Source organism: Rhinatrema bivittatum, chromosome 16, assembly GCF_901001135.1.
Source record: "Rhinatrema bivittatum chromosome 16, aRhiBiv1.1, whole genome shotgun sequence".
NCBI classification, from domain to species: domain Eukaryota; kingdom Metazoa; phylum Chordata; class Amphibia; order Gymnophiona; family Rhinatrematidae; genus Rhinatrema; species Rhinatrema bivittatum.
The window spans coordinates 54267007-54291763 of NC_042630.1; the positions used below are offsets into that span (position 1 = coordinate 54267007).

At 42.7% G+C, this 24757-nt stretch overlaps 1 protein-coding gene across 1 annotated transcript in view; it reads right to left on the reverse strand.

Annotated features, from left to right (window-relative positions):
- LOC115077691 (vomeronasal type-2 receptor 26-like) overlaps positions 1–24757 on the reverse strand; it is a 105152-nt gene that overhangs the window by 15726 nt on the left and 64669 nt on the right. Inside the window, exons 4-5 of the mRNA XM_029579981.1 lie at positions 8478–8540; positions 1988–2215 (exon numbers count right to left, since the gene is read on the reverse strand). Of these exons, the coding sequence (XP_029435841.1) occupies positions 1988–2215; positions 8478–8540 (291 nt within the window). The remainder of the gene's footprint in view (positions 1–1987; positions 2216–8477; positions 8541–24757) is intronic.

A 24757-nucleotide genomic window follows, 5' to 3' on the forward strand; every position in this document is an offset into this window, starting at 1 on the left:
GACGAATTTTAAAAGAGTTACATGAGTAAATCCTCTGGATTTACATGCGTAACCACTCTTGTGCACGCAGAGCCAATTTTGTATAGGCCCGGCGATGCACGCAAAGCTCCAGGACACGCGTATGTCCCGGGGCTTTGTGAAAGGGGCGGGATGGGAGTGGGGCATGGGCAGGGCACCGGTCCGGGGGTGGGGATGGGGCAGGGGCAGGAACAAGGCCTCTGGCACAGTGGCCATTTGCTGCTGTGCCGGGGGATCGCTCGCCAGTAGCCGACTGGCGCACACAAGTTATGCCTGCCGGAGGCAGGCGTAACTTACAAAATAAAGATAAGGGGGGATTTAAGTAGGGCTGGGGGGCAGGTTAGATAGGGGAAGGGAGGGGAAGGTGGGGGGGTGAAGGAAAGTTCCCTCCGGAGGGAACGGGGAAAGCCTTTGGGGCTCCCCTAGGGCTCGGCGCGTGCAAGGTGCACTAGTGTGCACCCCCTTGTGCGCACCGACCCCGGATTTTATAAAATGCACGTGGCTGGGCGCACATTTGTGCATGCCAGGTAGTGCGCACAAATGTAAGCCGTGCGCGTAGTCTACAGCTACTTCTTATTAATATATGCATTTTATTTTCATAGAAGGAAAATCTCCCTACTTTTGAACTGAGACTGAGTCACTAGTTCTAAATGGGGATTGGTTCCTTCTTTTAATGAGCATTAAATAAATGAATAAGAAGCAGGCTATGCATCCTCATTTGTATGCCTGGGAACACATCTTTAGATCTCTACATCATATCTCATAGGGCTTTTGGTGTAGACTCAACACCATTTTGGTAATCCTTTTTTTTTTTGATAAACTATAAAATCTTCCTATACTGTTTTCTGAACTGCAGACAAACAAACAGCAAGATAAGATGCAAATAACATTTGTGTAAATCCTTATGGGCTTCCAGTCCCATTCCCCAACACCCACCCTGCTAAATCACTGACATTAATGCCAGGCATAGTGCCGAATCTCCCCTCCATCCCTCAAAAGAGTCCAAGAGTGTCCCCACCCACTCAACCTCTCTTCAAATTCAGAAAAAAGAAAACACATGGTCAATTTCTAATCCTCTCCCTCTCCCCTCTCCCCTCCCACCTACAATCCCATCTCAAATCCCTTACCTGATCCAGTATCCTAAAAGACCCTCAGAGCACAAACCTCAAGTCTAGTACCAGAAAAAGAATCAACCCCAGCCACATAAAATACCCTAGCACCAAACAGACTCATCCCAGATCTCCCATCCTTCTGAAAACTGGTAAAAACTAGGGATGTGCAATCGTTTTTCCCGAATTAGGCAATGTCAATGAAATTGCCTAATTCACGGGCCAATACAGTAATTCACTTTTGCGTTAGTGCGCGCTAATGGGAGTTAGCGCGTGTTAATACCTGATAGTACGCACTAACCCGAAAATCTGGGCCCCTGAAAAAAAAACCTTGAACCACGGGAAAAATGAAATTCCAGCAGGGGGGCCCAAAAACGAAGCCTGACACTGAAATTTTTACCTGAAGCACGTCTCTAGTAAAAACATAAAGTTATGTATTTATTTATTTATTTGTTTGTTTATTTAACAACTTTTTTATACCGACATTCATGGGTATATCATATTGGCTGAAGCACTGTATAACATCAATCCTGTATAATCTAATCTCCATAAATATATATGGATATATAAACCCTAGGCCCCCTGTACTAAACCTGCTGTTTTCACAAACAGAATCTGATATATCGGATATAGTTCTGTACAATCACCTGCACTCTGATTTGAACCTCTACTGCATTAAATCATTCTGATTTTGCATATGGGATTTTAAATATCTGCTATAGAACCTGTAACATGCTTTGGGCTTTTGTTGGAAAAGCGTGAATGATGATTTGACTTAAAGCTGGTATCTTACGATGATATGATTATTTAAACAGAATGCAATGCGTAGTCTAATGAGAACAGAATATAAAATGCCAAACCTCAGTAAAGTACGGATTCCACAAGATGGCACTTTGGTTCACAAAGAGCTGCTGGCCACTTGATGCTGATAAATTAAAATTTCCAACCCTGCTGATGCTGAATGAGCCATTGGGGAACAGATACCAGTTTGTGATGTCATAGTGAGCAGGCACATTCCCTTTCTCATCAAAGAAGATCTCATCTCCATCAGGGGTTTTAAAGTGAACCTCCTTAATGTATTGGTTGAGCTACAAATGAAAATAAAAGGTTAGAAAATTCTGTCTCAGACTAGACCTGAAACCATTACAAATGGTGCTACTGCACACTTGATTCAAACTTTTGCAAATTCAACCCTTTGTATGTCTATTATCATATACCCAATGTAAGCCCACATTTTTCTGAGCCTAAAAATTGTGAATAGATGTGATACCACATTGAGTTATTACAGTGAGAGAACATGCATTTTAGAATGAAGTGTAGAGATAAACACCGTAGTGCAGTCTGTATTACCTAAAGATCTAACATCATAGAGGAGACTATTGAACAAAATGAAAAGCTTGGGAGTGGGTGGATTGCAAATTGGTTGACTGACAGGAGACAGCGAGTAATGGTAAATGGAATCTGCTCTTCCCATTCCTTCTCTTCTATAAACAGAGTTTTATCTACTTCACCTCCACAGTCTTGTTAATTAGTGCCAGTCCCTATCCTAGGGTCTTCTTTAGTGAACACTGAACTGAAATATTTGTTCAATATTTCATCCATTTCTTCATCTCTCTCCACACATGGATCTTTGTCAGCTTTCAATTTTACTATACTACCTCGGACATTTCTCCTTTCTCTGATGTATCTGGAAAAAATGTCTTGTCAACTCACTTTACCTCTTTAGCAATCCTTTCTTCTTCCTGACATTTTGCTTTCTTGTACCTGAGGCAATGGAGGTTAAAGTGTTGCGATTCCTCCCGTGGCCAGAACCACGGGAGACCTCTTACCTATTGTGGCAGGAGCCATGGATGCTCTGGTTGCTGTGGCCCAGGCCACCATTGTACCGGCATGGCAGGAGCCACGCCAGGGTTCACCTCCATGGCCAGTGGCTGCCATCTTGCCGGCATGGCAAGAGCTGTGCTGGGGTTCTTCACGTAGCAGGAGCTGCTGCGAGCTAGCCATCCTCTTCGCAGCCCAGAGGCCACAGTCCTCAGTGTCCTCTATGGCAGGGAGCCACTCTCAGTCCTCCTAGGGCAGCAGGAGAGCCGCCTTCCACATTGGGGCCTGCATGGCCCAGCTCCGGCTCTTCCCTGCTTCAGCATCTGCAGGGCCACTGTCCAGTCCTGCAGACTTCTCTTCCTGCCATACTAGGGGCAGGCCCGTATCTCCTCTTCAGAGTTAAAGGGCCAGGAGAAGTGATCCCTCTGGCCCCACCTGCAAGCTCCTCCCTGGGTGTTTCCTGCAGAGCCCTACAAAAGGGCTCAGTCTTCACTTCCAACTTGCTTTACAAGGAGCAAGTCCTCCTTAGGACTCTACATCTCCCAGCTTTTCCAAGGCACTATGTTCCATATGGGATCCCTCGTCTCCGTCTTGATGTCATCAGTGTCCTGATGTTCCGGTCTAGCCTTGACGTCTTCAGTATCTTGATGTTATATTCCAGCCCTGATGTCTTCGTCCATGTTCCAGATGTCCTCAGCACCACTCTGACCCACCCCTCGTGGTCTGCGACCAGCCCAGTTAGGCTAAGTATGGCATTGGCATGTAGCGGCCCAGTGGTCTGCGACCACCCCTGCTGAGGTGTGTAGGGCGCTGGAGGATCTTTCCATCTGATAGCGCCAAGGAGTCTTGATGTCCTGATGTCCTGACATCTTCCGTGTCCAATGTCTGCCTTGCCTTGATGTCTGTAAGCCTGATATTTGCCTTGCCTTGATGTCCGTACGCCTGATGTCTGCCCTTCCCTAGGCAGGCCCTTTCCTTCAGTCTGGTCTGCGACCAGCCCAACTGGGCTGTGTAGGGTGCCTGAGGGACTTTGGTTGCTTGTCTGTTCCATCCTGTCCTTAGATTTCCTTGGTTCTGATGCCTTCTTGTGTGGTCTGCGACCAGCCCAGCTGGGTTTTTGTAGGATGCCGGAGGGATATTGCTTGCCTGGAGGTTTTGGACTTTTAACCACTTGATTTTAACCTTGCCTTGTCTTGACATGCCTTGCCTGACCATGCCTTGCCTTGCATGAATCTTCGTCTTCCTCAACACCTGAGTCTTCATCCTGTGCCAGATGTCTCCATCCACCCATGACCTCTGTCCGGCCTGACACTTCTTGCAGTTACCCAGCAGCAGGTCAGAAAGGGCTTGGAGTGGTCGGAGGACCACTCAGAGACCACTATTGCGTTCGTGGCCTCACGGAAGCATGCAGGACCAGTGGAGGTCCCAGGTTCTCCAATTCCCAGACAAGGACCGTCTCTCCACAAGGGCACACACACACCTTGACCCACGCTGGGGAGCGCCCCCTAGCACTCCTTTCCATCACAGTGCAACATAAAGTGACTTGGCCAAGGTTACAAGAAGTGACAGTGAAACGTGAACCCTGGTGTCTCTAGATTGTAGCCCACTGCTCTAATCACTAGGAATCCAGGGAAGATTATATAAGACAAGTAAATCCAGGGGTGGGTGGGAAGAGGGGGAGGGAGGGAGGGAACTGAACAGTTGAGATTTATCTGCTGGACATTTTTTTTCTTTCAGATACCTTCTAGCTGCCTCTCACAGGAAGAACTGCAAACACTGGCTAGTGTCTGCTTCCCAGTGCTGGTTTCTAGTCCAATGATATCTACAAAGAGCCCTTCCCCTGAGACAGACTGGTCAAACATGCAACTTATTTTTTCTCTTTTTCAGCCTCAATACACAGTTTAGGAATATTTGTTCACAAGTAAAATAACCTCCCCCAGGGTACAAAATATTACAAAATCAGACAAGAAATATACGTAGCCCAGATATAAATAAGCAAATTATTTCATATAGCTTGTAGCTCCCTCTCACATAAAGAACTGCAAACACTGGCTAATGTCTGCTCCCCAGTGCTGGTCTCTAGACCAATCAAATCTACAAAGAGCCCTTGCCCCAAGTCAAATGGGTAAAACTTATGCAACTTTTTTTCTCTTTTCAGCCTCAGTACACAGTTAGGACATGTTTTGCTCACAAGTAAAATACCACTCCCCCCCCCCCCCCCCCCAAAGGCACCTTATTTGGACCTTTTCTGCCATCATTTTTCTGTTTCTGATTCTATCGGATTTATTCCATGGCAAAGAACTGTGCACCAGCTAGGGGAGCTTCTGCAAGAGCTACTCACTTTGATAACTACAATATTATAGTGTTTAACCAAGTAAGAATCCCTGAGTTTATTATAATTACTTTTCTGTCTTCCATCCAGAAATTAAGACCTATGTTCATCAGATTGCTATATTTATCGTGCGAATATTGTGCCATAAAAAGGGGATGTGGATATGCACATTTTTGAGATGCCACATTGAGTAGCTAAAAATCATAATCTGTGATAAATATTTGTGTCATGGAATGACTTATCATGATGTGAGATGAATTAGTGCAGCCCGTGCACAAACTGGGAGATACGCGCACAAGTTGGATTGAATCGCAGAATATGCGCATATCTCTGAGTGTGCACACATGTGAAAAGTAGTGTAAAATGGATGGGGTATTGGCGTGTTTGGGGAGGCCAATAGATGTGTGCATTTAAACTTTAAGCGCACAGGCATGCGCCAGGGTCCCCTGTTTCATAACTTTACAACTTCTATGGATGGAAAAAAATGTAGACTCGACAGCAGGCTCTTATGGCTAGGGGCTAATGGGGGAAAAAAAGACAAATACTTTAGGGAGCTTTTGAAGTCCTATCCCTAGTTTAGGTGAACTGGGAACAAACTGGTGAAACTGATAATAATGTGATTGCATGTTCCTTTTAGTATAAAATGTTTTATTAATCCAAGTAACCAAATACACAAACCTTCAGAGTACATTCTGTCTTATGCACTCCAAAGCAAAAAAAAAAAAAATCACCATAACTGGTCCAGTAAAACAACCAGTATCCCACTTTCCCCTAACATAGAATATTTTGGAAGACAGGGCAGGTAAGAAAAGGTATTTTATTTGGCCTAGCGGGGCTGTGTAGGTATGTGTGAGAAAAGCCCTCATTTTCACGATCACAATATTAGCCATCATCATAACCATGACCCATGATAAGAGGCATTGTCCTTTCGTGGATTACAAACTGGTTAAAAGACAGGAAACAGAGAGTAGGATTAAATGGTTAACTTTCTCAGTGGAAAAGGGTAAACAGTGGAGTGCCTCAGGGATATGTACTTGGACCGGTGCTTTTCAATATATATATAAATGATCTGGAAAGGAATACGACGAGTGAGGTTATCAAATTTGCGGATGATACAAAATTATTCAGAGTAGTTAAATCTCAAGCAGACTGTGATACATTACAGGAGGACCTTCCAAGACTGGAAAATTGGGCATCCAAATGGCAGATGAAATTTAATGTGGACAAGTGCAAGGTGTTGCATATAGAGAAAAATAACCCTTGCTGTAGTTACACGATGTTAGGTTCCATATTAGGAGCTTCCACTCAGGAAAAAGATCTAGGCATCATAGTGGATAATACTTTAAAATCATCGGCTCAGTGTGCTACAGCAGTCAAAAAAGCAAACAAAATGTTAGGAATTATTAGGAAGGGAATGGTTAATAAAACAGAAAATGTCATAATGCCTCTATATCGCTCCATGGTGAGACTGCACCTTGAATACTGTTTACAGTTCTGGTCGCCACATCTCAAAAAAAATATAGTTGCGATGGAGAAGGTACAGAGAAGGGCAACCAAAATGATAAAGGGGATGGATCAGCTCCCGTATGAGGAAAGGCTGAAGAGGTTAGGGCTGTTCAGCTTGAAGAAGAGACAACTGAAGGGGGATATGATAGAGGTCTTTAAGATCATGAGAGGTCTTGAATGATTAGATGTGACTTGGTTATTTACACTTTCGAATAATAGAAGGACTAGGGGGCAAGTAGCACATTTAAGACTAATCGGAGAAAATTCTTTTTCACTCAATGCATAATAAAGCTCTGGAATTTGTTGCCAGAGGATGTGGTTAGTGCAGTTAGTGTAGCTGGGTTCAAAAAAGGTTTGGATAAGTTCTTGGAGGAGAAGTCCATTAACGGCTATTAATCAAGTTTACTTAGAGAATAGCAACTGCTATTAATTGAATCAGTAGCATGGGATCTTATTGGTGTTTGTGTAATTCCCAGGTTCTTGTGGCCTGGTTTGGCCGATGTTGGAAACAGGATGCTGGGCTTGATGGACCCTTGGTCTGACCCAGCATGGCAATTTCTTATGTTCTTATGTTCTTAAGGAAGCTATCCCTTGATAAAAACTTTTTCCCCCTTTACTGAACCAAAAAAAGGTGTTATTTCCAACATTAAATCCCACATTACTGTGCATTCAATTTTCATGACACAAAGTAAGAGTCAGTAATTTGCATAAAAAGTTAGCTATTGCATACTTACTATAAAATTTGCATGCAAATGTTTGGCAGGATTAAGATTGCATGGATATCATGCGTTAGACCCTTTTTTTTGTATCATTCATTGAGGCCCTAACATGATTTATATATTTATATATTTATATATTTTATATATTTATATTTTTTATATACCGAGGTTCAATTAACAGGATTAATTATCACTACGGTTTACAATACAACCAGTAAAAAAACAACAGTGACACAGTCTTGTCTTACATAGAACAGGGTAGAGAAACCTGGATAACATAACTAGGGTGAAAGCAGGTATAGCAACATGGGTAGACATAACTTGGGCGAAAGCTGGGAACTTATGCTGGGAGGGACTATGCTAATCTCCTTATGGAGACAGTAACATGATGATCCGGACTGAAACCATGGCGGAAAGGAGTGGTTATGGGAAAGCTTGGTCAAACAACAAAGTCTTAAGTCTCTTCTTGAAGGTGATTGGACATTGTTCAAGTCTTAGTTCGGGAGGAAGCAGGTTCCATTGCTTGGGGCCCGAAGCAGACATAGCTCTTTTTCTAAAGGAAGTCTTGATGGTAGGAGCTTGCAGAGTGCCTCTCTGGGCTAGTCTTAGAGGGCGGGTGGAGGTGTGGAGTTGCAAAGGTATTGTAAGATCCAGTGGTGTGATGTTGTGTATGGCTTTGTGAGTGACTGTTAATAGTTTGTGAAGGATTCTAAACTTAATTGGGAGCCAGTGTAATTTCTTTAAAATTGGAGTAATATGATCCCTCTTGTTGGATTTTGTGAGAATCCTAGCAGTTGCGTTCTGTAACAACTGGAGGGGCTTGAGTGAGATATCAGGCAGGCCGTGAAGAAGTGCATTGCAGTAGTCAAATTTTGAGAAAATGATGGATTGTAGGACTGACCTGAAATCGTAGAAATGGAGGAGGGGTCTTAGCCTTTTTAGAACTTGGAGTTTAAAGTAACACTCCTTTACCGTGTTGTTGATGAAGCCTGTGAAGGTCATTTGGCTGTCCAAGATTACCCCGAGGTTCCTGACCTTAGGTGAGAATAAAGGGAACACTGAAAGTTGCAGGTTATTTAACGGTAAGCTACCATCTTGTGTGATAAGTAGGAACTCTGTCTTGTCTGTGTTGAGTAACAAATTGAGCTTTGAGAGGAGGTTGTTAATGTGGATGACAGGCGTTCCAATGGAGGATGGTTTTTTGCAGCGAGTCGGTGATTGGTATCAGGATTTGGACATCGTCTGCATATATATAGTGGGTAAGTTTCAGCTCGGAAAGAAGTTTGCAAAGAGGGAGAAGATAGATGTTGAATAGAGTCGGGGATAACGATGATCCTTGTGCAACTCCTAGGGTAGAGATGAAAGGGGGGGATTCTATGCTGTTAATCTTGACTCTGTAATGCCTATTCTGAAGGAAGGATTTGAACCAGTTTAGGGCAGTATTATTGATGCCGATCTCCGCTAGCCTTTCAATGAGACACTGATGGTTCACTGTATCGAATGCGGCCGATAAGTCTAGGAGGATGAGCAAGCAGGGCTGTTTCTTTTCTAGGTTCATGAGGATGTTGTCTGAAAGAGAAATAAGGAGGGATTCCGTGTTTCTAGCTTTACGAAATCCAAGTTGAGCTGGAGAGAGGATGTTTGATGAATGGCCCTGTAAATCTTCTATTAAAGCTGCATATTTCAAGCTTCAACAATTGTGTAGATTAAAACCATTCATCTCTTTAGCGGAGTTTAAAAGATAATTGCAGTCTATGGCATTAGTATTAACCAGATTGGATTATTGCAAATCTATCTATCTTGGAGTTGGAGTTCAGCTTTGAAAGCTTTACAAATGGTGTTGAACACAGCTGAGGGAATAGTAATGAGTTCTTCTAGAAAAGAACAAATGATTCCTATTCTAAGATAACTCCACTGGCCTCCTTTGCAGTGGAAATAAAATAAGATCTTGCCTGTGATTCAGAGGGTTCTCAGTAGTGATATACCTCTTTCTCAGGCCAATACAGTAAAGTGCGGCCGCGGTTACCCTGCTTCTAACCCGCTTTCTACTCACAATTTGGCCGCGTTAGTCCAACCTGTGATTCACTACCCCTTTTAACCCATCCTTACCGCTTCTTTAAATCAACGGGTAACCCTTTCTGCCCGTGACATGTATATGAGATGTAAACGATTGGATTAGCTATTCCCTCCCATTCAGTAACGTGCGCACCGACTATCGTCTTTTTAACCTGCAGTTTAGCTGCGTCTTTAACCTGCTAAATTACCGCCTACCCTTACCCCTGCATTAGAGGCAGGGGTAAGGGTAGGCGGCAAACTTAACCCCAGCCCCCGCTCACCTGCCCTGGCCGAGTCCATGGGTGCCGGTCTCCGGGGCAGCCCCAGTCCTCTCTCCCCTCCTCCCGAAGCAACTTTAACCAAAAGAAAACCTAAAAACCTAAAATCTCCTCCTCCCGAAGCAAGGCACAGGGCGAAAAGCGACTCAACATGTAAAGTATTGTGAATAAAGTGTAACCAAAGTCAACTTACTTTTTCTTTCAGCCCTCTCTCCCTCCTCCAGAGGCGCGCACCATGGCTCCCCTGCCTCCCGGGGGCATCTGGCGGCAAAAGCGGCTTCCAGCGGCCCCCGCCAGCAAAGATGGAGGAACACACGCCCGTAGTGCATGGGCGCTCGTCAGCAAAGGCGCATGAATGGGCGTGCGTGACGTCACAGCGTACGTGCATGCGCATCGCTGGATTGAGCACCCAAATTAATGGGCACCCAAGTCAGCGAAAACGTATGAACGTACGCCGTGACGTCACGCACGCCTGTTCATGCGCATCACTAGCTTTAGCGCCCAAATTGACGGGCACCCAGTCAGCGAAAATGTATGAACGTACGCCGTGACGTCACGCATGCCCGTTCATATGCATCGCTGGCTTGAGAGCCCAAATTGACAGGCACCCAAGTCAGCGAAAGCGTATGAATGTACGCCGTGATGTCACGCACGCCCGTTCATGCGCCTTTGCTGATGAGCGCCCGTGCACTATGGCGTGCGTTCAATCATCTTCGCCAGCGGGGGCCGCTGGAAGTCGCTTTCGCCGCCGGCTGCCCCCGGGAGGCAGGGGGGCCGTGGTGCGCGCCTCCGGAGGAGGGCAGAGAGGGCTGAAAGAAAAAGTAAGTTGACTTTGGTTACACTTTATTCACAATACTTTCCATGTTGAGTCACTTTTCGCCCTGCGCTTTGCTTCGGAAGGAGGGGATTTTAGGTTTTTAGGTTTTCTTTTGGTTAAATTTGGGATCCACTTCCTGGTACCTGTCATTTCAAATGTCATTTGAAATGACATTTGAAATGACAGGTACCAGCACACCCAGGATACTGTATAGGCACTATATAGTGCCTATACAGTAAAATGGATTGCACTTCATGGATGCGCGTTGGACGCATGTTGGGTGAGGCTTGCATTTGCATGTGATTATAGTACAGTATCGAGCGGTATGTGATCCGGACTGTGCGTGCAGCAAACGTGGGTGCGCCCGGCCCTAACGCACCTCTTTCTACCGCACCTTACTTTATCGGCCTGTCTGTGAGCTCTTTGTTAAGAATATATAGGCCAAAAAGAGATTTACAATCAACTGGTAAATGTCAAAGTTCTCACTGGGAAAATCATCAGATTGGCTAGGGCATATTTTCTGTAACAGATGTTACAGAATTCATTACCAGAATGTTTGCAGCAGGAACCAAATTTTATATCTTAAAAAGAAAACAAAAAAACACTTGAAACAACTTTACTCTTCCGTGAAGCATGTAACCTGCAGTAGCTGGTGCCTGATTCAGATGTGATTTGCTATCTTTAAACTCAAATCAAGTTTTAGGAATTGGTGTAATAAGGGTGTGAATCTTCTGGCAGAGGAATTCATTTTTAAATTGCTTTAAATGTGCTTGCTCTTATTGTAAATATAAATGCTTTAGATTTTTAAGCATCTAGGACTATGGATTGGCAGCATATAAGGATTTAAAGTTAGATTTAATTAAGCCATTGTCCCATCAAAACCTAGAAACAAATCATCTAAACAGTGACTGATCCTGTCCAGTCGTGCATGTGTAACCCCATCCTGGGTGTGGACTGCTACCCAATGAGGAGGGCCATAAAAGTATTCATAGGCTTTTCGGGGCAGGCACCCTGATTAGCTCTTATGTTTCCCTTTACTCAACAATGGGGTCCTTTTAGGTCCCACTGTGGGGTGACTTTCCCTGAATTACCTAGGTGAAGTGAATTTTCATAAACTTTGTGCTGTGTTCCCAGAGAAGTCACAGGGGCCACTGAATTAGTATCCAAAATAATAACTTTACTGTAGACAATAATGGATTGATGGAACAATACATTTGAATGCCCAGCACTACAGTTCTTTCTCTCTTTACTACAAATCCTATCCTCTATCTGTGCAAGAGTCCTTTCTATAGGCTGGGAATCTGGCCACCCTCCTGGCTTAGGTAAAGTGGACATCATCCTTTTGGTCAGGGCTTCTTTTTGTGGACAGCCAAACCCTTTCCCAGTGGCAAACACTGTCTCTGCATAGAGAGTGATTCTCTTTCTCTCTCTCCAGGGCTTGTAAAGACTCTGGATGGGTGTCCTCTCTGATAGATGAATTCTTACTCACAGTTAGATGTCCTTTATCTTGATGAGAATCCCTGATGAGAGGGATCCTGGATAGAAGTGCAGATCTCACAGGTCCACAGGTGGATAGGGACAGAAAAGATGCTTCCTTCCAGTTCTTTTGTTTCCAGGTTTCCAAGTTCAGTGGCAGGTCTTCCATATCCCTAGCTGTATTGAGCACAAGTTTCCCCACTCCCTGAGTCCTGGAACGGTCCAGGTGTTCAGCAAGGCTCCAGCAATTGTCCAGAAATCCAAAATAGTCCCTGGACAACCACTCTGTACCTCAGCTGGAAAGAGAAGCAGTAGAGTCCTGACCAGAATTGGAGGACTTCAGAGGGCTTCTAAGGCACCAGGTGGGTCAGAAATACAACTCAGGAAAATCTCAAACCTTCCTCTCAAACAATAAAGTAAGACTGTCCCAGAGGCTTTTGCAGAGCTCTGCTATAAAACCTCCTGCATGAAATGTCCATTACAGCACCCTCAATGGGAGAGGTTGCCAACAAATGGATGCTCCCCATAATTATCCCTCTCTAACTGTTGTGTTTGAGACATAGTGGACCCTTGGTCACAGTAGAGATGACTCCACCCATGGGGAGAAGCCCAGTGAGGAACCACTGTGATTGGCAGAGCAGTTAGCAGACACAGATTAGAAGTCTTTTATTATACTGCCATAGAAATGGTAATGTAGGAAGGTAATACACCGTTTCACGAGGTGCCAATACACTCAACAGGCTCAGTAGTATGGTCTCACCCAGATGGACACAATAGGCTGAGCAGGGAAAGCTGCAGCTGGTGAGTGGAGTTGGAGCTCTGGTTTTCAGGGTACTCACAGAGATTATGCGTCATACTTTAATTTTTGGTGAAAAGGTGTACAATGACAAAAACAAAGGTGCAATATTTCTTGAGGTGGTACATAATTGCTTGAGCGAACTACTTGATCTCGAATATTTTGAGCTCGAGAATATGCAATGCTATGTCACCAAAAATTAAAGGATGATGATAATCTGCTTCATGGACATAAAACTGTTTCATCGTTGGAGTTTACATGCAAGATGGACCATGTGGTTTATTGTATCATATGTCCTTGGACACTCTTGTATGTAGCAATGACACAATGTAGTTTTTGAGTTCGAATGGCAGAGCACAGATCACATTTAAAAACATGAAAGATGGAAGCCCCTTTAGTTGAACATTTTTTGCAATTTAATCATCAAATTGCAGATTGTGAATGGACAATCTTGGAGAAGGTCATGGCGCACTGGCGTGGAGGCAATAGGATTGCTCGTCTTTTACAACAAGAACAAAAGTGGATTTTTAAGCTTTACAGGGTGACTCCTAGTGGCCTTAATAAAGAAATTGATTGGCTGGCATTTCGATAAAAAAATAAAAAAATAAAAAAATGATTAAGGGATTTTTCTAAATTGCCTTGGATTAAGTTCCCTTTCAGGTAAATTTGAAATAATGTTTTCAAGTTTATAAGCGATACTATCACGCCGACGTCAACAAGTCAGTTCTCTATCAGGTTGGTGCTGATATCCCTTTAAATATTCCCTCTTGAAGTAGGAGAATTTACGTTACACCAGGACGTCATAACGCAACAAGCTTTGAAAAAATGGCTTTCTAAAAATGCCGAGTTTGTGGTGGGTTATAACGCACTTGCTGAAGGAATCAAAAGTTGCGTTTTTTGAGTAAGTTGCTTTCCCATTTTCATAACTATTGTTTTAATGTTTTGAGATATTTAATTTTGTGTTTATTTTGTTCTAGAAGAATTAATTATGGGACTGAATAACAAAAGGACATTGAAAAGTATTCACGGATTTTTGGAGTCTGTTGAGTCAAGCCCCTGAAGCAGCAATCAGCAGATTTGTGAAACATGGTACCGTGTTGGGCATAATTAAGGGAAGTAGTGCACTCTTTTTAAAAAAATTATTGTTTTTGAAAAATATTAAAAAATTTACAAAAATTATTTTGAAAAACTTGGACCAATGATTAAAGCATACCCCGTCAAGATATCAATGGAGCATAAATTAATGCTCTAAAAGACGTCAATAACAGGGGTTTATATGATGGTCCTATAGGATAAAATATTAATGTTGGATGAACACGTATTTTTTGAAATGTATTGGTTTGTATCAACAAGTTAAGGCATTGTTTCTATTTCACTGATGCAATTAATAGCAGTGGCTATTCCCTAAGTAAACTTGATTAATAGCCATTAATAGACTTCTCCCCAAGAACTTATCCAAACCTTTTTTGAATCCAGCTACACTAACTGCACTAACCACATCCTCTGGCAACAAATTCCAGAGATTATTGTGTGTTGAATGAAAAAGAATTTTCTCTGATTAGTCTTAAATGTGCTACTTGCTAACTTCATGGAATGCCCCCTAGTCCTTCTATTATTTGAAAGTGTAAATAACCGAGTCACATCTACTCGTTCAAGACCTCTCATGATCTTAAAGACCTCTATCATATCCCCCCTCAGCCATCTCTTCTCCAAGCTGAATAGCCCTAACCTCTTCAGCCATTCCTGATAGGGGAGTAGTTCTATCCCCTTTATCATTTTGGTTGCCCTTCTCTGTACCTTCTCCATCACAACTATATCTTGTTTGAGATGCGGCGACCAGAATTTAGCACAGTATTCAAGGTGCGGTCTCACCATGGAGCGATATAGAGGCATTATGACATTTTCCATTCTATTAACCATTCCCTTCCTAATAATTCCTAACATTATATTTGCTTTTTTGACTGCTGCAGCACACTGAGCCGATGATTTTAAAGTATTATCCATTATGATGCCTAGATCTTTTTCCTGGGTGGTAGCTCCTAATATGGAACCTAACATCGTGTAACTACAGCAAGGATTATTTTTCCCTATATGCAACACCTTCCACTTGTCCACATTAAATTTCATCTGCCATTTGTATGCCCAATCTTCCAGTCTTGCAAGGTCCTCCTGTAATGTATCACAGTCTGCTTGTGATTTAACTACTCTGAATAATTTTGTATCATCCACAAATTTGATAACCTCACTCATCGTATTCCTTTCCAGATCATTTATATATATATATATTGAAAAGCACCGGTTCAAGTACAGATCCCTGAGGCACTCCACTGTTTACCCTTTTCCACTGAGAAAATTGACCATTTAATCCTACTCTCTGTTTCCTGTCTTTTAGCCAGTTTGTAATCCACGAAAGGACATTGCCTCCTATCCCATGACTTTCTAGTTTTCCTAGAAGCCTCTCTTGAGGGACTTTGTCAAATGCCTTCTGAAAATCCAAATACAATACGTCTACTGGTTCACCTTTATCCACATGTTTATTACCCCTTCAAAAAAATGAAGCAGATTTGTTAGTCAAGACTTCCCTTGGGTAAATCCATGTTGACTGTGTTCCATTAAATCATGTCTTTCTATATGCTCTACGATTTTGATCTTGAGAATAGTTTCTACTATTTTTCCTGTCACTGAAGTCAGGCTCACTGGTATATAGTTACCCGAATCACCATTGGTGCCTTTTTTAAATATTGGGGTTACATTGGCCACCCTCCAATCTTCAGGATTTTAATGATAGGTTACAAATTTTAACTAATAGATCAGAAATTTCATTTTTTAGTTCCTTCAGTACCCTAGGATGCATACCATCCGGTCCAGGTGATTTACTACTCTTTAGTTTGTCAATCTGGCCTACTACATCTTCCAGGTTCACAGTGATTTCGTTCAGTTCATCTGACTCATCACCCCTGAAAACCATCTCCGGAACTTGTATCTCCCCAACATCCTCATTAGTAAACACGGAGGCAAAGAATTCATTTAGTCTTTCTGCAATGGCCTTATCTTCTCTAAGAGCCCCTTTAACCCCTCTGTCATCTAATGGTCCAACCGACTCCCTCACAAGTTTCTTGCTTTGGATATATTTAAAAAAGTTTTTATTATGAGTTTTTGCCTCTATGGCCAACTTCATTTCAAATTCTCTCTTCGCCAGTGTTATCAATGTTTTACACTTAACTAGACAATGCTTATGTTTTATCCTATTTTCTTCAGATGGATCTTTCTTCCAATTTTTGAAGGATTTTTTTTTTTTTGGCTAAAATAGCCTCTTTCATCTCACCTTTTAACCATGACGGTAAATGTTTTGCCTTCCTTCCACCTTTCTTAATGCATTGAATACATATGGACTGTGCCTCTAGGATTGTATTTTTAAACAATGTCCAAGCCTGTTGAAATAGTTTAATCTTTGCAGCTGCATCTTTCAGTTTTTTTCTAACTTTCCCTTTTTAAAATTTAGTGTTAGAGCTGCAGGTTTACTTATTGTCCCCCTTCCAGTTATTAGTTTAAATTTGATCATGTTATGATCACTGTTGCCAAGTGGCCCCACCACCGTTACCTCTCACCAAATCTTGCGTTCTCTAAGAATTAAATCTAAAATAGCTCCCTCTCTTGTTGGTTCCTGAACCAATTGTTCCATGAAGCAATCATTTATTACATCCAGAAACTTTATGTTTCTAGCAAGTCCTGATGTTACATTTACCTAGTCAATATTGGGGTAATTGAAATCTATACAAAGGAAGTGGATACCAAAAATGATTGTAGTATAGCCTAGAAGGTGTCAGCAAGCCTGACGTTGTGAAACTTGAAAAGTAACCAACCGGTCTTCTAATCATTCACCTTCAAAAAAATTATTTTAATGAAAAAAATACTTTTTTAATGTTTTTTCTCATTTTTTTAATAAAATGTTCTCAATTTTTCAAAACGAATTATGGTGAAAGACTCTTCAATACTTTTACTTTTTTATTAAAAAAATGAGAAAAAACATTTAAAAAAGTATTTTTTCATTATTATTTATTTATTTATTTATTTATTTATTTAAAGTCTTTTCTATACCGTCGTTTGGTGGGGACCGTCACAACGGTTTACATTAAGGCACATAAAAGTAATCATACTACAATTTGTCTGTTTACATAGGTGCCATAAGGTTCGGTAACATACTTTTTTTTGAAGGTGAATGATTAGATGACCGGTTGGTTACTTTTTAAGTTTCACAACGTCAGGCTTGCTGACACCTTCTAGGCCAGGGGTCAGGAACCTATGGCTTGTGAGCCAGATGTGGCTCTTTTGATGGCTGCATCTGGCTCGCAGACAAATCTTTAATAAAAAAGTAAAAATCTAACAAAACCCCCCACCCTCCTGACCCCCCCCAAGACCTGCCAAAAGTCCCTGGTGGTCCAGCGGGGGTCCGGGAGCAATCTCCTGGACTTGGGCTGTTGGCTACCAGTAGTCAAAATGGCACCGACGGCCCTTTGCCCTCACTATGTCACTGGGGTCGACCAATGGCGGTGGTAGCCCCTGTGACAAAGTAAGGGCAAAGGGTAGTCGGCTGCCAGTAATCAAAATGGCATCGACGGCCCTTCGCCCTTACTATGTCACAGGGGCTGCCGCCGCCATTGGTCGACCCAGTGACATAGTGAGGGCAAAGGGCCGTCGGCGTCATTTTGACTACTGGCAGCCGACAGCCCAAGTCCAGGAGATCGCTCCCGGACCGCTCCTGGATCCCTGCTGGACCACCAGGGACGTTTGGCAGGTCTTGGGGGGGTCAGGAGGGTGGGGGGGGTTGTAGTAAGTTAATTTTGGAGGTCTTGGGGGGCGTCAGGAGGGTGGGGGGTTTTGTTAGATTTTTACTTTTTTATTAAAGATTTTACTGCGAGCCCTGGGCCCCCGCTGGACCACCAGGGACTTTTGGCAGGTCTTGGGGGGGGGGGTCATGAGGGTTGGGGGTTGTAGTAAATTAGAGATGTGAATCGTGTGATCGATAGTCTTAACTACGATTTCGGCTGGGGGGGAGGGAATCGAATCGTCGCGGTTTTGTTTTTGTAAATATCGTGTAAATCATAAATCGGGGGAGGGCGGGTAAACCGGCACACTAAAACAACATAAAACCCACCCCGACCCTTTAAAATAAATCCCCCACCCTCCCGAACCCCCCAAAATGCCTTAAATTACCTGAGGTCCAGAGCGGGGGTCCCGGTGTGATCTTTTACTCTCGGGCCTGCGGTGCATTGTAGAAATGGCGCCGGCGCTACCTTTGCCCTGACAGGACAAAGGTAGCGCCGGCGCCATTTTGTTTTTTGTCCCCCGACGTCAGGAGCATAGGAGATCGCTCCCGGACCCCCGCTGGACTTTTGGTAAGTCTTGTGGGGGTCAGAAGGCCCCCCCAAGCTGGCCAAAAGTCCCTGGGGGTCCAGCGGGGGTCCGGGAGCAATCTCTTACGCTCCTGACGTCGTTTTGCCGTACAAAATGTACGGCAAAATGATTCGAGTGCAGGAGGTCGCTCCCGGACCACCGCTGGACTTTTGGCAAGTCTTGTGGGGGTCAGGATGCCCCCCCAAGCTGGCCAAAAGTCCTTGGGGGTCCAGCGGGGGTCCGGGAGCGATCTCCTACACTCCTGACGTCGGGGGACAAAAAACAAAATGGCGCCGGCGCTACCTTTGACAGGGCAAAGGTAGCGCCGGCGCCATTTTGTCATATGACACACATGACACATATGACACAAATGGCGCCGGCGCTACCTTTGACCTGTCATATGACATGGCAAAGGTAGCGCCGGCGCCATTTCTACAACGCACCGCAGGCCCAAGAGTAAAAGATCACACCGGGACCCCCGCTCTGGACCCCAGGTAATTTAAGGCATTTTGCGGGGGTTCGGGAGGGTGGGGGATTTATTTTAAAGGGTTGGGGTGGGTTTTAGCGTTGTTTTAGTGTGCCGGTTTTTCCGCCCTCCCCCTTCACCCGATTTACGATTTTTGACGATAAATCGGGGGCATTCCTATTGTATCACGCTTCTAACGATTTTTGACGACTTAAAATATATCGGACGATATTTTAAATCATCAAAAAATGATTCACATCCCTATAGTAAATTAATTGGCAGGTCTTGGGGGGCGTCAGGAGAGTAGGGTGTTGTAGTAAATTAATTTGGTAGGTCTTGGGGGGTTCAGGAAGGTGGGGGGTTGTAGTTAGTATGGCTCTCACGGAATTATATTTTAAAATATGTGGCGTTCATGGCTCTCTCAGCCAAAAATGTTCCCGACCCCTGTTCTAGGCTATACTACAATCATTTTTGGTATCCACTTCTTTTGTGTTGATTATATATTGTGTGGTTTACCACTGACTCCTTTGGACAAAGTTGGGTAATTGAAAACTCCCATTATTTTTGCACTGCCAAATTGGTTTGCTTCCCTGATTTCTCTTAGCATTTCATCATCTGTCTGACCATTTTGTCCAGGTGGACAGTAGTATACTCCTATCACTATAGTCTTACCCAACACACATGGGATTTCTACCCAAATATATTCTACTGAGCTTTTAGTCTCTTGTATGACCTTTATCCTTTTGGACTCTATACCCTCCCGGACATAAAGTGCCACACCCCCACCAAGTTTATCCTCCCTAGCATTGCAATATAATTTGTACCCTGATATAGCACTGTCCCATTAGTTATCCTCCTTCCACCATGTCTCTGAGATGCCAATTATGTCAATCTCATCATTTGCTGCTATACACTCTAACTCTCCCATCCTACTTCTTAGACTTCTGGCATTGGCATATAAACATTTCAAAGTGTGGTTTTTCCTTGTTTTAACAACCTGCTTTTCAGTTGTTTGTGATAATTCGGAAATCATTAGCTTAGGTGATTTTTTACATACAACCCAAGAAAATCCACTAGTTAATATTTCTTATATTGGCACCAAAATAAGTCCTTCAATTTCGAAGTTGCAACTTGCAATTAAAATCTCTTTCTTTAACTAATATTAAAAATTACCAACTCATATATATTTTTATCAATTTTTCTTATTTTTTCTTCTTTTTTTAGTTATTTTCTGCCTTATTGAATCTTTATGAAACAGAAGATTAGACCTCAGCACCGGCATATGATTCTGACAATGAGCAGAAAGTTTTCGCCGAGTTGATACAATCACCGGTCTATTATCTTCCTTTATATTTTTTGTTTTTCTTAAAAAGTTTTTTTGTTGTGTTGAAACATGCAACCACACAATTTATTAGTTACACTGCAACTCCAAGATGTTAGACTTGAACTCAGAACATCTGCGGTCTCTGGTAGTCACGATTGAAAATAAACTGAAGCAGTTTTATACTGTGCCACCAACTCCATAATTAGAGCAAATGAAAACTTGTTTCCTATACTGCTAATTAGAAGAGTTATAATCCCGACAAACAATTACTTGTCTTAATCGACCACTTTGTTTATAGCCCAGACATATTCCTGGCTGATGGAACCGCTTAAATTTCTTTGCGGAAGCCGCCAAATTGCCGATGCATAACGTTTACCAGCCTGACATTTAAAAAATGATTTTGTTACTCACTTTCTTACAGTGGGAATGAGAAGAAATTATTATCTTTTGAAAAATGGATCAACACATGTGATGAAAAGATTCAAGTTGTGATGCAATATAGTTTTACTGAAATTTCTTTTTTGGATGTCAAGTTACAAAAGACTCTTTCAGGAGAAGTGATAACAAGCGTATTTAAAAAACCGACAGATCGAAATACTATGCTCCACTACAATAGTGCTCATCCTTTACCTTTAAAAAACAGCTTACCATTCTCACAGTTTTTACATTATAAACGCAATTGTTCTAATAACCAGATGTTCAAATTGCAATCTGAGAAATTAGCTGAAGATTTTAAACAATGTGGTTATCCGAAGAAATGCATTACTAATGCATTTAAACGGGCCCTCTATTATGATAGAGATGCGTTGCTGACTCCTTGTGAGAAGCAAGACGGTACACAGACAATTACATGTGTCACCAAATATTCACCAATGTCACGTAAAATAATCAGAAGTATGCGTAATCACTGGCACCTTGTTCAAATGGTACCTGGACTTGAAGATCTTGATTTTCAGATGGCGTTTTCCAGGAGCAGAAATCTTAAAGAAATTTTAAGTCCATCAACTTTGCCAGAGAGACAAGACTTTTCATCAACTATAGATGGTTCCAAACCACTTGGACATTACAGATGTGGACACTGTAAAATCTGTGACCAGACATTAGAAGTAAAAGAATTTACGTGCCCAAATACAAATTACACATACAAACTACGACATTTCACAACTTGTCAAAGTACTTATGTGATATACATCATTAGATGTCCATGTAATAAAATGTATGTTGGACAAACCAAATGTTCATTACGTCTACGTATGAGTGAACATAAAAGCTGTTTGAGAAATAAGAAGGAATCAGCACCAGTAGTGGCACATTGCTTGTTAGCACAACATCAGCCAAAAGATCTACGTTGGTTTGCTATAGATCATGTTGGTATTGATGTCAGAGGTGGTATTCATGAGAAAATCTTATATAAAAGAGATCATCAATGGATTTTCAAACTGAAGTCAGAAGAACCAAGTGGTTTAAACAGCAAAATCAAATGGAATACCTTAATCAATTTGTGATTACCGTTAGTGCATCAAGAGATAATAGTGTATTTTTAACATATTCAAGTTATCACTTGTTAAATGAAACTGAATAAATATATTGTAGGTATGATTTCTTAAAAAATCACACAATGGTATTGAGTATTAAATGTCAGAGCTATAGATGAGTCACAAGTAAAGTTTTTTAAACTTGTGATATTAACACGTTGTGAAGTCAGTACAAGTTTAATGATTGGTCAATATTGAGTAAGTTTGTTGTTTATAAAGAGGCGCCATGCCTAAATGCCTTACATTGACCCGACCATTGAGATGGCATAGTCCACAGTAAGAAAGTGAGTAACAAAATCATTTTTTAAATGTCAGGCTGGTAAAAGTTATGCATCGGCAATTTGGCGGCTTACGCAAAGAAATTTAAGCGGTTCCATCAGCCAGGAATATGTCTGGGCTATAAACAAAGTGGTCGATTAAGACAAGTAATTGTTTGTCGGGATTATAACTCTACTAATTGGCAGTATAGGAAACAAGTTTTCGTTTGCTCTAATTATGGAGTTGGGTGGCACAGTATAAAACTGCTTCAGTTTATTTTCAATCGTGACTACCAGAGACCGCAGAGGTTCTGAGTTCAAGTCTAACATCTTGGAGTTGCAGTGTAACTAATACATTGTGTGGTTGCATGTTTCAACACAACAAAAAAACTTTTTAAGAAAAACAAAAAATATAAAGGAAGATAATAGACCAGTGATTGTATCAACTCGGCGAAAAGTTTCTGCTCATTGTCAGAATCATATGCCGGTGCTGAGGTCTAATCTTCTGTTTCATAAAGATTCAATAAGGTAGAAAATAACTAAAAAAAGATAAGAAAAACTGATAAAAATATATATGAGTTGGTAATTTTTATTATTAGTTAAATAAAGAAAGAGATTTTAATTGCAAGTTGCAACTTCGAAAATGAAGGACTTATTTTGGTGCCAATATAAGAAATATTAACTAGTGGGTTTTCTTGGGTTTTCAATTGTATTCTAGTTAATCCCTGATTTTTCTTCACTGATTTTTTACATATAGGCATATGAACTGTTTGCTTTTAATGGAACCTCTCTGTTGGGATGCCCTAACTCTCCTGTTTCATTAGTATCCTTCAAGGATACATTTCTCCAAACCATGCACTGCTGAGTGACTGTCAGCTTTCCCCCTTGTTCTTGTTTAAAAGCTATCTGAAATAGTACTCACAGTGTTCACGTCTTCGATCGCTTCCAGGCAGTAGGAGTCTTCTGAGTATTCAGGGACGTAGGCCCTCGAGGAGCGAGTAACGGATCCCGTCCTAGCAATCTGAAATCAAGAAGAGAGAGAGCGGGGCCACCGAGGAGCGGGTACCCCTAGGTAAGTTTGTGGAGGCAGAGCAGCGGAGAAAGGATTCCCCTTGCTAACTTGATTCGCAGTTGCAAGCAAAGACCTTTTATGTTGGAAGCAGATGACATCACTACGGGGGGATGCCCCTGAGGCTCGCGCCCTTGCTGGTACAAAGTCTGGAGCGCACGCACGCACGTGCCCTTACATCATCAGGAACATGGCGGATCTGCAGCGTCAGGCCAGCCCATGGATTCCGGGGCAAAGAGGCGAGGAGAACCCGTGGCAGAATCTGTCCGTCAGGCCTGAAGGTAGTCGCCAGAAAGGTAGAGAGGGTGGGGCGAAGGCGAGAAAGGCATGAATGCAACAGTACCCCCCTTCAAAGGGCAGTCTCTTCTTTGGGTACCAGGTTAAGTACTAGAGATGCGCGAGGTGGAACTGATGAAGCATCTCTTATCCAGTAGGTCTGAAGCGCCCAAAGATGATTTCAGGGCTGAAGCCCTTCTCAGATAAACAAAACTCAGTCTCTGTACAAACATCCAGGGTCTCCAATTTCTTGAGTTCAAGTTCGTACATTCACAATGACAGATAGAGGTTTGAGATTTGAAGAATTTAGCAGAATGTATAATGAAGTCAGCAGCAATGAGAGGGCTGCCGAGGACGTCACTGAGGTGTCAGTGGAAGTGGTGATGTAGAAACTGGTCCATAATCCACTTCTAAGTAGCTATCCTGCAGGATGCTGGAAGAGTGATGATGGCAATACCAGCAAAACGAACAGGCTGATGGATGGAGATATCTTCATCTTCGGAATCAGCAGTGCTGTAAACCTCCAGCACGACCTCCGAGCAAACCAAACGTAAAGTTGATAGTCAAAGATATCATCCTCTTCGGAATCAACAATGCCATAGGCTTGCAGGCATGACATCCGAATGGACAAAACATAAAGTTGATAGTGAAAGATATCTTCTTCTTCTTCAGAATCAACAGTGCCAAAGGCTTTTGGGCATGGCTTCCGAATAAACCAAATGCGAATGCTGATAGCTAGAGATGTCCTCTTCTTTGGAACTGATGGGAGCACCAGCCAAAAACCAGGCTGGTAGTGAGAGATATCTTCTTCCTCTTTGGAATCAACAGTGCTGTAGTCCTTCAGCACAACGTCCGAGTGGAAAGATCATAGTGGGTATCTCAAATTTGTAGTCCAGGAAAACATTAAAGATGTAGAGCGCCACCTAGCTATGGCGCATAGCAACCACTATGAATAACAGCAGGTAATAATTGCCGAATGGACTCCTCAGGTATTCCACAAAACATCTGAGATTAGAGTTATCTTCTGCCCCTGAGTCCTTCAGAGCAGAGGTTTGAACCGTCACTGGTTCAGGGATCCCTGAGACTGGATGAGAAAGTGGAGGAGATATTGCTGTATAGTCCAAGTACAGTCCTCCCGTGGGACTCAGGCTTGTCCGATTCCTGGATGAATAGGGCAAACAGAAACATCATGGCCTGGCTGACCACAGTACATACACAGGCCATGCTTCCTCCTATATCTTCTCTCTTTAGAAGTCAAGTGACCATGACGAGGTTCCTTTGGTTCCTTCTTCTGCACAGCAGGAGGTGCTGCACCCCCTCATATTGCAGGAGCACTGGTTTGCTTCAACCCAGGTAACACCTTAGGCCAGAGTTCTTTTACCTTGTCTCGGAGCCGCCAGTCAATCTGAGTGGCTAAGGCTATTAATTCTTCCAGCGAGTCAGCCAGCTCATCCTTCTCATGGGTGTCCAGGCCTCTGCAAAAGAGTGTCTTCAAACATCTGGGGTCCC